This window comes from Trichosurus vulpecula, chromosome 1, assembly GCF_011100635.1.
Source record: "Trichosurus vulpecula isolate mTriVul1 chromosome 1, mTriVul1.pri, whole genome shotgun sequence".
Classification (NCBI taxonomy): domain Eukaryota; kingdom Metazoa; phylum Chordata; class Mammalia; order Diprotodontia; family Phalangeridae; genus Trichosurus; species Trichosurus vulpecula.
This window is the reverse complement of record NC_050573.1, coordinates 446,723,109-446,738,200: the sequence shown is the minus strand read 5'-3', so window position 1 is coordinate 446,738,200 and position 15,092 is coordinate 446,723,109. Positions and strand designations below refer to the sequence as shown.

Here is a 15,092-nt window from a genome sequence, read left to right as displayed (position 1 = left end):
GATAGATGGAAATGAATCCTTTTATTCTCTCTGTTCTGTTATTTGATTGTTAGTAGGTATTTAACAAATGGTTGCTGATTGTTTATGTCATAATCTTTTAAAGAAATTTAAACCAGCAAACTTTATATATAATATGCAAGGACTGCATAGCTTTAGTTCTTGTTATTATTATTATTGTGGTTCAGATAATTCCTAGGTATTTTCTGTTTTTTGGAAAAGGAAATCCTACGTGTTTATTTTTCTTCTATTATATAACATGGCCTAACTATGTTTTTCAGCCAAATTCTAAAATTGAAAGTGAAGTTGTACCTTCTGAAGTCTATAGTACGTGTGGAAATAAGAATCAAGGGATATCAGAACAAAATTTGCAAAGTAGCAGAACTGAAGTTTTAAATGAACAGATAAGGTGAGTTTGGCCTTGATATCATCAAAGAAAGTTTAAAACTTTTAAAATATGAATGGCTAATTTTTTGTAATTAATTTTGGCATATATAGAATATGTTTCATATACCCGTTTTTATTTAGTCAATTTATATCAGAACTTTTTATCAGTGGGTAATTTTGTTCCAAAAATATTTGCCATAAACAATTACTACTGCCACTAATTTTGCGATGCTATTTTTTTATTTTTAATTTAAAGCACGGATAAATATAAACCTTGTGCTATCAGCCCAGCACAGTTGAGAAGGAGCCGATTCCAAACAGCTAAGCCAAATTTGGGGAAGGTGTACAGAAAGAAAGAAGAACCTGGAGCAGAAGAGATTGTGCCCAATAAAAATGACACAAGAAAAGTAGAAGATCAGTTGTTGCAGCAAGGAGATTCTGATACTCATCAGTCTCTAAAAGTGAGATTTTTTTTTTACCTGCCACTACAGTTTGATTTCATATCTTTAAAAAAAAAGGTGTTGCTATAATGTTTCAATAGATATTAAGTGTTTTGTTTTGATACTTTTTAAATCAAAAGTACCTTGCCAAATTATATATTAAGAAACATCTCAGACTTGAATTTGCTTTTGTTCATAGCAGTTATTTTGAGTGTTTTCATGATTTTATTTTATTATTTGTTCTTTGTATGACTATGCCTTTTAGAAAAATCTAAGCTTTTTAGAGCCACCTTGCTCTAGTGAGTTCTTTTCTGTCATGATCATGAGGGAGAACATACTTTTTGGAGTCTTCTGCTTCTCTTCCTGGGAATTTAGGAACTTTGAGTGTTAAAAAGATTCATGAATTCATTATGCATGTTTTTTGAACAAGTTTAGATTAAGGGTGTCATGCCAAAATATAAAAACAAACCACACTGTGATACTTAAAAACATTTTTAAAATTTCATATTTAAGGATAAAACAGAGCTGTTGTCATCCCTGGGAATTGCAGCAAGAAAAGAATGTGTGGATTCCAGAGACTCTGCCTTGCTCAAAGAATATAGTCAGTCAGAAAAACTGGATTCCTTTGACAGGCGATTGGATGATGCTGGTCACAGTGGTCCAGGAGCCACTTCCTCATCTGTAGGTGTTGAAGAGCAATTTCTAAATAAATCAACAAGGTACAGTTTCATAACAGAATATTAAAAATAAGAACAACAATACTAATAATAGCATTTATATAGTGCAGCGGTGGGGAGCCACACATGGCCCTCTAGGTCCTTGAGTGTGGCCTTTTGACTGAGTCCAAGTTTTACAAAACAAATCCTTTTATTAAGGGGATTTGTTCTGTGAAGTTCAATGAAAGGGCTGTACTTGAGGACCTAGAGGGGCACATGTAGCCTCAAGGCCGAAGCTTCCCCACCCCTGATATAGTGCTTTAACATTTACAAAGAACTTTATAGCTTTCATCTCATTTGATCTTCACCACAACTCTTGGAGGTAGAGGGCTATTATTATCCCCATTTTACAGATGAGGAAACATAGTTAAATGACTTGTCCAAGATCACATGGTTAGTATGTGTCTGAGGTAGGATTTGAATTTGAGCTTTCCCACTTCCAAGTCCTGTACTATGCAGTGCACCCACTTAGCTTTTTCTAGTTTGATTTAATGTAGCTTCTCTGATTAGAAAATTAACTGTACATTCTCTCTTTTATGAGTGCCTTTTATTTGCTCCATTCATAGAGGAAAAGGGTTTCTTACTTATTCATGTGAATTTCTTTTCTATTTTGATTGTTCTTGTTCTTTTGCATCATGTTCCCCTTTTGTAAGAAGGGTTTTCTCCCTTATTGATGAATGAATATAAAATCTTTATTTCCCCATCCCAGGTTAAATTAGTATAGTGTGCATCTCATATGTTGATGGAACCTGACCAGGCAGAAAATGTCCCCACTGACTAAAGGTGAAACTAAAGAGAATAGGTAGTGTTGGGATGGGGACAGGGAAATGGGAAAAAGGATCCCGGGTGCATTCTCCTGGCACATTTTAATGAGCGAAGCTGGAAGCTATTCACTCAGAGAATATACCTCTGCCAATGTTTTAGCTTCTTTTTCTGTTACAGAGATTAGATTGGAATAGCCCCCTTATGAATTTCTCAAGTTCCTTAAGATTAATGCCTCTTTACCTATATTTCTCTTCTTTTCTCAAATAATTGCCTGTTTCATTTTCCATTTGGATGGAAAGGAGGAGCTAGCTCAGGATGAAAGCTTTGCTATGGGTTGTCACATGTGCTTGATCAAAAATTGAATTTACTGCTAAATATAGAATAATAATAGGAAATTCTGACTTAACTGAATTAGAATTCTTCAAGGAAATAACCCACTAAAATGGGTGATGATAATTTTTGTTTTAATGACTTAAACTTATACTTCATGTCAGTGGCCTTTATTGTTAATAAAACTTCCCTAAAAAGTTGTTTGTGTCTAGTGACCACAATATTTTTTTTAAATGATCATTTAGATATATACAACAATCAAAAGAACCAAGCTGTCTGAAAAATACTTTGGGTCGAAGAATAGTTACTTCCTCAACCTCTGAATGTGAGATGGATAATGCTGACAGGAGAATGCAACGGAAGTCTAAACAAAATTTCACCAAAGGACGTGGGTCCAAACGTGTTCGTGGCAGGATTTCCAAGAAGGAACCTAAGACCTCAAAGGCAGTATTAGTGACACTCCGAGCTTCTCAGGAAGAAGATGAAGAGGATATAGAAGACCTTGAGTCTGAATATGAGGAAGAAAACTACCACCTTGCACCAGAAGAAGTCAACAAGGCACCAGTGTTTGTACCTATCGGACTCCGGTCACCAGAACCTGTTCCTGCCCAAATTGAGGAAACTATGGAAGAGGTATGCAAAGTTTTTGATTCCCTGACATTGTGTTATTGCTTAATTTTGTTTTGGTTTCATGTGACATTTTCTTCTTTTGGTCATAATATTTAAAAAACTTTTAAGTTGCTTCAGACCAACCAAATCCATAAAAATAAGAAAGAAGCGTGCACTCCTGGGTGCATCGCTCAGCTCTGTGGGCCAAGAAGAGTGGGGAGGAGGAACAGCTGTTTACACATGGGCATCAAAGCTCTCCAGTGTAGTTGTGTTCAGTAAATTCTCACATAGGTGATTGTCATTGTTTTCTGGAGCCCGTTGGTTGGGGCATAGTTGGGCTCAATGTGATCATATTTTTCTATTTCCTTCAGTAAATGTGGGCCTCAACATTTTGTCTTCTTTAGCTAGCCACAGATATCTCAGGAGCAAAGAATCTCCGAGCCACTGATTTTAATGGCTTTTAGAACTCCAGATGCCTAAGAAACATGGCCAGGTTTTGATGGTAGCAATGACAGTATAATAAAGTGACATCATTTAGTTCCAGGGTCTGACCAGAAGTAAAGGTATAGTTCAAGAGACTGAGTACCATTTATGTCCATGGGAGTAACAGTGCAGCACTCCTTCACTGGTTTTTAGCGGAAATGATTAGTCTCAAGGGTTCCCCAGAAAGTTAAAGCACAGAAGCTTGAAAATGGCTGGAAAGTAATTAGGAAAAAGGCTAAAGTTAATTAGGAAGGAGCTTAAAGTGGTTACTGATGCTAAAATAAAAGAATCTTTTTGAGTGCCAAAAATTCAGAGGACATCAGTAAAGTTGGCAAAGAGGATTTGTGCTGAGGGGTAAAAAAAACACAGGTTAATTTGGCCTTTTACTTACTAATTAATTTTGACAAAATATAGATATGTACTCATCAGGTACATGTTCTGCACTGAAGCTTATTTTTGAGAGAAGAACGGTAAATGAAAATTAGTTATCTGATAACAGGAGGAGAAGTTTCAGGGTCTGTATACCCTGGGACTGCATAGAATTATTCTGATGTCCTAGGATGTCAATAGCCATTTGTCATAGTCATTATCGTTAAAGAAAGGGTTCATTTGTGTTCCATTTGTTAGGGCATGCAAACGTAAGATATATTTTAGCTCATTCATCAAGAAGGGTTGAAACAAACAAATAAAAAACTAACCCTTATTCAGAATACCATATTCTCCAAATATCATATATAACTAATGTTACTGTGCCTTGTGTTTTATAAAATGCTTATTTTTTTTAAAGTACCTTCCCTTTTTATTTCATTTTAGCTTCAAAACAGCCTGGTTAAGAAAATAGCAAAGGGTTTATCCCCATTTTCTAGGTAAGGAAACTAAGGCACAGAGAATTTATGTGACTTGTTTAGGTCTAGCACTTAATTCAGTATGCTGATATTTTACTTTTAATTATTAGCTCACCTTAGGTCTACATCAGGTCTGTGGAGATGTCAAGTTAATGGGAAGAGAGCATCCAAGGTAGACCCCTGAGGGAATCTTGTTGTGTTCTACAGTCCCAATATAACAGCTATCCAAAAGGCCACTCAACTTGGATAGAAGTTGAGGAGAAAAAATGGATAGAGAGTAGGGCCAGAGAATGATGACAAAAGAGAATAAGGTGTAGTTGTAGTCAGTATGTAAAAAAAAAAATACCTCTAGTTGTGCTTTTAAAAAAACTTTGCATTATTTCATATGAGTTTTTAGCATTTTTCTTTATAGTCCTCAAATTTGAACTTCTTTATGGTGATGTAACTCCATTACCTTGATATCCCACAGTTTGTTCAGTCATTCCCCAAACTAGCTGTTTCCAGTTTTTCCTTGGATAACGAAATAGGACAGCAATAAACACCTTTATGCAGAGAAAAAAAGAGAATAAGGTGTCAGGGACTTAAGTTTAGGTAAGACTACTAGTAGTCATAAGGAAATTTTCTTATTGGCCAGTGCACTATCACTAATACTAAGAATTATAATCTTTATATACTTTAATTATGGGCATGGCACATTGGTTTAGGTTGGCAAACATTTGATTTTCTGTATGTGTTGCATCCCCCTACCAAACTGTGAAATTTAAAAAGAAACGTTTTATTGATAATTTATTTGGGGGGTTTTGTTTTTGCATTTATGCCAGTCATTTTTCCAAAAATGCTTCCTACCTTGTACCCTTCCTTTGTAACTAATTGCCCCAAGTAGGGACCATATCTAACAACATATGAAACATAATGCACCCGTAATTGCCCTAATCTCTAGTCAGAGAAAAAGTGTGTTTTGTCATCTGCCTTCCATGGCATTCAGCTTTGTTTGATGTTATCTTTATTTACATTATTAAAATCATTTTGTATGATATTCTCTTGATTCTGCTTTCTCCTTTATTTATCAGTGAGTTCATAGGTTTTTGATTCCAAGTCGTCATTTCTTAGAGTGCAATAATATTCCATTATATACATACCACAGTTTGTTCAGTTGATGCCCATTCAATAGATCAGTCTACTAGTGGCATTGAAGGGGTTTGAACAGGTTAGTCACTTTTCTTGCACAATTTCAAGTTTTTTCCAGAATTGTTGAAACATTAAACAGCTTTGCGAATGGTATATTTATATGACTTTCTTCCCACAGCCCCTTCAGACCCCTTCTAAAGCCTCCATTTCTGCTTTTTATCATTTTGACTAATTTAGTGGTTTGTGAGGTATTATCTGAGAATTTTTTTTAAATTTGCGTTTCTATTTTTACTAGGGATCATGATATTTTTTCATGTGGTTGTTGGTAATTTCTTCTGTAGAGAACTGTTCAGATCCTTTGACCATCTGTCTGTTGGGCAGTTACTCTTTTTTGGGGGACGGGGCAGGGTAATTGGGGTTAAGTGACTTGCCCAAGGTCACAGCTAGTAAATGTGTCAAGTGTCTGAGGTCGGATTTGAACTCAGGTCCTCCTGACTCCAGGGCTCGTGCTCTACTCACTGTGTCATTTAGCTTGGGCAATTACTCTTAGTGTTATATTTGTCATTTCCTTATATATGCTGGTTATCAGACTTTTAATCAGAGATATCTGCTAGAAGATTTACTTTTCCTGCTTTACAGTTTCTCCTTCTATTACCTTGATTTCGTTTGTATAAAACTTTTAAACTTATTTAATCAAAATCATCTGTTTTATCTTTTGTGATGTCTTTTATTCCTCATTTGGTTGTGAATTCTCTCCCAGCTATAATTTTGAAAGGTTTCTTGTTCCACTGTCCTTTAATTTAATTTAAAGAAATTTAATTGCTTATAATATGACTCTTTTACATTCATATCACTTACCCATTTGTAGTTTATAGTGGTGTTTGGTGCCATAAGCGCTATAAAAGAGCTTATAAAATCCTTAGATCCTTTTTTATCATCACCAGCACCTAAGCAAGTACTTGAGAAGAGGTTAAATTCTCAAGTCAAATGAAGTCAAGTTTAGTATTGTTAAATTTTTGTAGACTTCCAGACAAAATAATAAAATGTTTTCATTTCTGTAGCTTGAAATTTCTGTGAATGTCCCAGATGTACCATGTATTACTATTGCTGAACATCTTCTTCCTGATGTAAATGTGTCAAATGAAGGACTGAATCAGGAACAAAATTTGAATGCCTCAGTTGTAAGTATACACTTCGGTTTGTTACCTTTAGTTCATTTATAGGCACTCAGAAATAACTGGAGCAGTATTGTCATGAATAACCCATATACAAATAATAGTTAATGACACGTAAAATTGACATGTAAAATACCAGTAAAAATTAGGTATGTTATGAGTAGGTACTATATGCGGATTTCTTTGTAACCCCACTGTGGTACTCAACTGACTAATGCTAGTGCAAGTTGCATCACTTGTCATCATCATGCTGATCTATTTTAAATGAGGCTCCCTTCCCTCAATATTTCAGTAATCCCTTAATTCTTTGTATTGAATTAATACCAACTTAAAATCATTCAGAATATATTTATTTCCAAGCCTTTTGGAAGTCACATTAATTGTTTTATATTAATCTTATTCATTAACAACTTGGAGTTATGGGTTTTAATTTGTATTTCTAGACTTTGTAACATTCATTTTATATTAATCTATGTGTTAATCTATCTGTCCTTTCAAAAGGAACGTTTTCAGACTTGTTTTTATTTAGGTTGTAGCTGACAAGAGAGATGTCTTAGGAGGCTTATGATGATGAAGAAGGAAAGACACAAATGATACAAGATGTAAAGAAGTTTCATTTGTTGCCATAGGTAGAACAAGGGTACAGAGAAAGAGGAAAAGTAGGAATAGTGAACAGTTTTGCTTTTTTCTACTTGTAATTTCATGAATAGTGATAAACAAAAAAAGAAAATTAAGCTTTAGAATTATCAAAAGGCAGCTAAATGCCTAATGACACATTGTACCATGGGTAAAGTGCTGAACTAATGCTTAGTTAACATTTTTTCCCTCTTTTTTCAGGAAATTACTACAATTGAATATCCTGAAGAAGAAACAGGTAACTTTTAATAGGGAAACTATTTAAGTAATCATTGATAAATTCAGTGATTGAATGATGGTGGTAGTTGGTAAGGAATTGAACTAAAGGACTGTATTGATAAGTGAATTCTCTTTCTTTTAGAAGAATTGTATGTTCTTCTTTTCTGATAGTAAAGTGGGTGACCTATTGCATACCCAGAATGGTTTAAATATAGATGAAAGGATTTTTTTTTTAAGATGAAAGGATTTTGTCATAGCAGATAGTCATTTAATATTATCAAGAGATTTCTTTTCAAAGGAGTATAATAACTTTTTCATTATGGATTAATGGATTAAACTGATCAAATAATTCAGGGTCTCATTTTGATTTCTGGTGTTTCTTGGTAAGATGTTGACAGTAGTATAATAAAGAAGAGGGAGAGTATCTTCAAGTAGATTCTTTAAAAAGTAAATTTAAATAAACTTTGATTTCTACTATGATTCTTTTATTCAAAATTGGGTAAATTGGTTTGTAGGTATCAATGATGGAAGCACAGAAGCTGCCATAGCTTTGCTTACAATGGGAAATCAGATGTTGCAGTCAGAGACAAGTACTGAAGGTAAGAACAAGATATGTTTTTGGAAGAGAAAGAAAGAAAAAACTTCCTCAAAAAAACCTATCCCACCATTTTAACTGAAAATGAAATTGTAGTCTTTCGCATATTAAAATAATTTTTACTACTAAGACATTATCAGTAGCATGCATTTTGGGTTGTTTTTCTACTAGTAATATACAGTAGTTTTTCAGTAGTATGTGTCTCCTATAGAGTCACTAGGCACAAGTATGTTAACCATCAGCCATTGTAATAATAGCACTTCTTTTGAATGTGATGTCTGCCCACTCTGGAAGAAGACTATCTCTACACTTGACACATCTTTGCTCAGATCTTTTGGACAGCAGCAACAGTTCAGTGTCTATCCCAGAAATAAATCTGTAATCATAATCATCTTGGCTCAGTTCCAGGCCATTCTTTTTGCCATTATTTATAATTAAGTTCCATACTTGGATGTGTTTCATTCCCTTAGTTAATGAATTCCCAGAAGTAGAGAATTCTAGAGCTAGAGAATACCACAAAGATCATCTAAGCTAACCTGATATTATAGATGTAGACCCTCAGGCCCAAAGAGATTAAGGGATTTGCACAAGATCACACAACCAGTGTAAGAGCTGGAATGAAAACCTAAATTTTCTGACCCTGGACACTGTGTTCATTGCCTGCTCTCAGGATGTTTATTCATTTCTAAAAATGCTAATTTAAATAAAGATGCATTATTTTTTCTCACAAATTTATTATAATACTTCTTGAGTTAATTAAGAAGGCATATAAAGGCTGGATTCTTCACAGATTCATTAAATTAATATAGCATTAGATTGGTCTCATGCAATTATATAGTCTGCCACAGTATCACGTTTGTTTTTAAATAGATATCTATCTTGAAATCCATCTAAAAAGGATTTTGTTATGGGCAGCATTTGTTATGGGCAGGTTTCTTTAGAAACTAGTCTCACCAAAAATATAAATTTGTTCTGCTAATACCTAGGCTATGTTAGAGTAAAGCTTGATTATATAAAAATTTTTAAGATTACATCTTTAGATGTAATTAATTCTTCATTATAGAGGACTAACAGATCATATGGAATTATTGCATTATTGGTTATGAATAAATTCATTTGAAAATCTCCTTATCACTCTCATTTCTTCTTCTGTTTTCGTAAAATAGGAATAGTGTGTGTACTTCCTGAAGATGACTTAAGGAGCCATATTTCCACTTCTAACCCAGAGACCTTTGACCACAGAGTAGTTCTTGAACATCAAGTGCTTTCTTCACCAGTCCCTAGTACATTGCTTACAACACTGGATGAAAATAAGAGTATATTAGAGGAACAAAATGCTGGAAAAGAAATGAACGTACCTGGACAAATAAAGGAAAATTCTACACCTTCCAGGTTAATTTCATGGGTTTTTCTTTATAGATCTAAGCTCTTTTGACTGGTAGTATAAAATAAATATAAATTACATTGTCATTTAACAACACAATTTTAAATTAACTGCTTTAATATACCGAATAGTATTGAGGCATATTTAATCATAAAATACAAATCAAAATGGGTATTGATGATACTAGTTTCTTAATTTCAAAAACAGTCATTGGTTCTTTGCTCTTAACATTTCACATTGATGATATAGTATATTTGAGGCTGTGCTGAAATTTATTTAAACTTATCTAAAGTAGTTAGAATATTTTATGAAAATTGAACTAAACTTTCTCCCTTACCTATTACTCCTTGCTAGACCTTTGGAAATTAATTAACTGTTTTAGACTATTAAGATTAATGTGCTTACAGTGCAGTAAGATATAGGGGCATTTTATGAAAGATCTGTAGTTAATTTGTGTTTTTTTCCTCCTTTCTGTAGTGACCAGTCTTCTAAAAAGACAACTTCATTGAGAACAAGAAGCAGATTTCCTAAACCTAAGCCAAACCTCAGTAAAATACTGGGAAAAGATAGACATGTTCGCCGGAAAGTTACTAGTCTTCCTTCAACTGTGGATCAACAGGTTGACATTCAGAGTGATGGTGAGTATTGTGGGTTTTTTTGTAAGAGACGGAGGTGCTTTTGACCTCACATTTAAAGTTATGGCATATCAGCATTTGAAATGTAATATTATATCTGATGGGAATCTGCTTCTCTTACTTTCCACCCATTGGCTTTACCTTAGCCTTCAGATCTTTCGTTTACAGGCTTTCTCATATTTAAAGGCAGCATTTGTTTCCTCCTAAATCTTTTTACGGGTCTGACAATTCCCACTTCCTTAATTCTTGTTTGACGTGGTTTCTAGTTTCTTCCTCATCTTGGTCACATTCCCCTGGATACATTATAACTTATCAATGTCTTTGCTAAAATATTGTATCCACAACTGAGCATAATATTCCAGATATGATTTGACCAATACAGAATTCAGGGACTATCTCCTCTTTCTCTTAATGCAGCCTGAGATGACTTTAGCTTCTTTGGCTACTACTTCAACTTTTTCACTCATATGAAGCTTGCAGTTCATAGACCCCAAGGTCCTTTTCATATAGTCACATCTCCCACATAGGCTATTTGCTTCTTTCAATCCTAGGTATATTAAGAGAAACATAGATGGTGTCTAGAATGAAGGCAGTAATAGATACCTGCTGTCATGGAGAGTACTTTGTTCAATTCTGGGTACCACATTTTAGGCAGGACCTTAACAAGTTAGAGCAGAAGAGGCCATCCAGGATGGTGAGAGGACTGGAGAATATGCCACATGAGGGTCAGTTGAATGAACTTGGGACATTTACCATAGGGAAAAAAAAAACTTTAGGGGGAGGCTAGTAGCAATATTCATATATATAAAGAGAGGCTGTCATATGGAAAAGGGGCCATATATTGTATTGCTTTCAGTCTTGGTTTGTCTGCATGCCCTCAGAGGGTCTAAACTCAGGAGCAGTGAATAGAAGTTGCATAGACACAGCTGTAGGTTTCATTTCAAAAAGCACTTAATAATTAGAGCTGTAAAAGAGTGGAATTTCCTTCATTGAAAGGTAATGGGCCCCTTTAACAAGTAGAGGTTGGATGGGTACTTGTTTCCAACATTATAAAAGAGTTTTTAAAAATCTTACCTTTTATTGATAAATCTTTTGATTTTATATCACCTTAATTTCCAAGTATATCCTTCTTCTCGCCTCTTACCCAGAAAGCCTTCTTTAACAACATTTTAAAAGAAAAATAGGAAAAAAAAGTTTGAGCAAAACACACCATCACATCAACTATATCTGACAGTATATGTGGTGGTGTACATCCTTAGTCTCTGCAAAGTAGGGAAGGAGGTGTATTTTCTCCACTTTTGTTTAGGGCCAAGTGATTAATATAATTACATAGCATTCAATTTCTTCCTTTTTTCTCTCTATTTCTTTTTATATTGTTGTTGTATATATTCTTATCTTGGTTCTTCTTGCTTCATCTTGCATCAGTTCGCATGATCTTCCTTTGGCTCTTTGAATTCTCTGAAAGGGATTCTTGGTCAGGTACCATTTGAAATAGGTGGTGTCAGAAATCCCTGCAAACTCTTAAATTCTATGGCTTTCCATTTATCACTATTAAATTTCATCTTATTTTCTGTAGCCTAAGAGGCAGCTGTGGTAGGAGATCTAATCCTGAGCTTGGAATTTAGAAGAATTGGGTTCAGATAGTTCCTCAGACACTTAATAGTTTTATGCTATAACCTGCTGCTTGTTCTGCCTTCCACAGTTCTCTTCTCACTCCAGTCCATCCTCCAATCAGCTGTCAAAGTGATCTTCCTAAAGCACTGATCATATCACTGCACTGTCTCCCTTCCCCTATCCCTTTACTTACACTCACACACACACACACACCCTCCTCTGGCTCCCTATCACCTCTAAGTTTAAATATCAAAATATTTATAAAATAATTTAAAATAATATAAAAATTAAGTAGAAAATCATCTGGTATTCAGAGTTGGTCATAACCTGCCTCCCTTTCCTCATCGTATATCTTACTCCCCACCCCCACCCCACCCCTGCCTTCCCCACTCTGCAGACAGACCAGTAACAGTGACCTTCTTACTGATTCTCATTCAAAGGCATTCCACCTCCTGACTTGGCATTTTTACCTGTGGTCCCTAATGCCTGGAATGCTCTCCTTCCCTGCCTCCTGGTTACTCTGACCTCCTTCAAGCCCCAGCTAAAATCCCATCTTTGACAGGAAGCCCTTAATTCTAGTGCCTTCACTCTGTTCATTATTACCAATTTATTTTGTTGAAAGCCTGTTTGTACATAGTTGTTTTCAGGTTGTCTCCTCCATTAGAAAATGAGCTCCTTGAGGGAAGGGCCTGTCTTTTGACTTTCTTTGTATCCCTAGTGGCATCTGCAACCTAGCGGGTGCTTAATAAATGTTTATTGACTGATTCTTTAGATAGTTCCTTCTTTTGTTCCTCATCTGAATCATTTTTGTTTGTCATCACCATTTTATTTTTAATGTCTTCCAACCCATTCTCCTTTATTGAAATAATTAGGTTGTCACATCTTACCCATCCATTCTCCAAGGTCTTTGAAATTTGCTTTTCCCTCTCCATACTTTAAGATGTCTTGGTCCCTTCCTCCTGAGGTTATGGGTTAATTTCTACTTTGCCAGTAATTTCCTTTTTATTGTTCAGTATCATGTCCAAAATAGTAGTTTTGCCTTTCTCACTTTTACCTTCTAAAGGATGGGATTTTCAACAAGGTAAAGATGATTTGTGAGGAAAACCATTTAATTACAGTTTTAAGATTGTAAATAAAAATAGACATCTAGATATTATTTTCTTTTGATATGTCAAGTAATGTAGATCTTGCTGGGCTCATTTTATCTTTTGAGAGGGTAGTGTGGTAAAGAAAACACTGGAAGTGGAATAGTAAGACCTGGAATAAGTCTTATTTGAGCCTTAGTTTATTAACCTATAAAAAGGCTGATAACAATACTTCCATTTCATAGAGTTATTGTAAAGATCATATGAACAAATGTGTATTTGTTCACTCACTAATGTGAATATATTTATAAATGTGTATTTATTCACTTATAAATTCACTAAAAGTGATATAGACAGATGTAAAATTTTATTCTTAAATATCCTTAAATATGGTTTTCAGTGTTGCTAACAGGATGGCCTTTTCGTGTAGCTTTTAAAATGAAGTTGTTTAAACTGGGTTGGAGTTACCAATGAGACACTGCTTAGCAAGCAATATATATCACAATATATTAGTTAGATTTAGAGTTCAATAATGTGATTAGCTATTGTCATACTTTTTCCCCTTTGTGAATAATACATCAGTATTTCTTGTTTAGGAATTACTTAGGAGAGCTCCTGATTGAATAAGTTATATTGGTAGGAATTTAATCAAGAATGTGGTTTTAGTGTAAGTCATCTTATCTTGCACAATACGTTGAATGTTTGTTCTGTTTTTTAAAGAAACAGGATGTATTGCTTCCAAAGTACCAGTATTGGAAGACATAAACATAGAATCAAAGATTATGGCAGATGGCATGATGCAGGCTAGCATGTTGACAGATCTGCACAGCTTCGAAGGCACCGACAATGGCAAAGAAGTCAAACAAATAGAAAGGTAAACAAAAGGAGAGAATTCCATTTATATGCTGTAGGCTACTGAGAGGTGCAGGAGATAGAGTACTGAACCTTGCCAAGAAGACCTGAGTTCAAATCCAGCCTCAGACACCTACTAGCTGACCCTGGGCAAGTCACTAGGCCTCTCTCTGATTCAGTTTCCTGTAAAATGGGAATGACACTAGCACCTACCTTCTAGAGTTGTCATGAGGATCATTTCTCCTCATCAAATTTGAAAGTGCCAGATAAATGCTAGCTATTATTTGCAATATTTGTAAAGTGGCATAAGTTTTCCAAGCTGCAGTGTTGATGAAAATATTGTTTTTATAGACTAAAAATAAGTAATTGGATGTTCTGTAAAAATAGAACATCATCCATCATCTAGCAGAAATACCATTGAACTGTGAGTAAAGGAACCTCAGTTGTAATTCTGGCTTTGCTACTCCATGGCCGTGTGACCTTGGGAAAATCATTGAGCTTTTGTGAACCTCATTTTTCTCAACAGTTTAAAATGTGAGAATTAAACTAGATTACTCAAGGCCTTTATAGGAATAAAATTATGTGATTTTATACCTACTTTTACATATATTTTTTACTTTCAGAGAAGAAAACCAGGACAAGGAATCTCAAGAGTCTCAAATGGTGTCTTCCTGTCCACTAGCCAAGACCAGTTCAGATGACATTGGCTGTAATCTCACTAAGACTCCAACAGGAGAATTTCTTAACCATGATGATAGTGGACAGAACTTATTAATGACTCATTTTGCCCAGGTAAAAGAATATCTAGGCTTTCCTTTTATCCTGAACTCCTTTCAAACTCCAGATTATTTTACTATAATAGAATTTTGTTAAAATATGGACATATTTCCTATCTTTTGGTCCTAGATAATGAAATAGCAGATGTTCAGTCAGTTCTAGTAATTTGTTTTACATTGAAATGTTTTGATTCTAGTAATGGCAGAATGGAGGTAACATGCACTCCTCTTTTAAATACTGTATCAGTAAGGTAATAAACACAACATCAACCATAATCGTGAATATGCCTATGTAGTTCTGTATTGTAAAGTATGAGAGACTCTCCATAAAGAAGGTAAAAGAAGTATAACATTTATTCAGACACCAGAAAATCATATCCCATAACCAAATGTTCTGCTCCCAGAGCCAATCAGCCCACTT

The 15,092-nt window shown here is 34.7% G+C and overlaps 1 protein-coding gene across 1 annotated transcript in view; it reads left to right on the top strand.

Moving 5' to 3' along the window:
• The window catches only part of BDP1 (B double prime 1, subunit of RNA polymerase III transcription initiation factor IIIB), an 88,735-nt gene that overhangs the window by 58,412 nt on the left and 15,231 nt on the right, over positions 1-15,092 (top strand). The window contains exons 22-32 of the mRNA XM_036764355.1: positions 279-406; positions 641-845; positions 1,338-1,543; positions 2,881-3,268; positions 6,762-6,881; positions 7,713-7,749; positions 8,246-8,329; positions 9,492-9,717; positions 10,187-10,347; positions 13,764-13,917; positions 14,519-14,687. Of these exons, the coding sequence (XP_036620250.1) occupies positions 279-406; positions 641-845; positions 1,338-1,543; positions 2,881-3,268; positions 6,762-6,881; positions 7,713-7,749; positions 8,246-8,329; positions 9,492-9,717; positions 10,187-10,347; positions 13,764-13,917; positions 14,519-14,687 (1,878 nt within the window). The remainder of the gene's footprint in view (positions 1-278; positions 407-640; positions 846-1,337; positions 1,544-2,880; positions 3,269-6,761; positions 6,882-7,712; positions 7,750-8,245; positions 8,330-9,491; positions 9,718-10,186; positions 10,348-13,763; positions 13,918-14,518; positions 14,688-15,092) is intronic.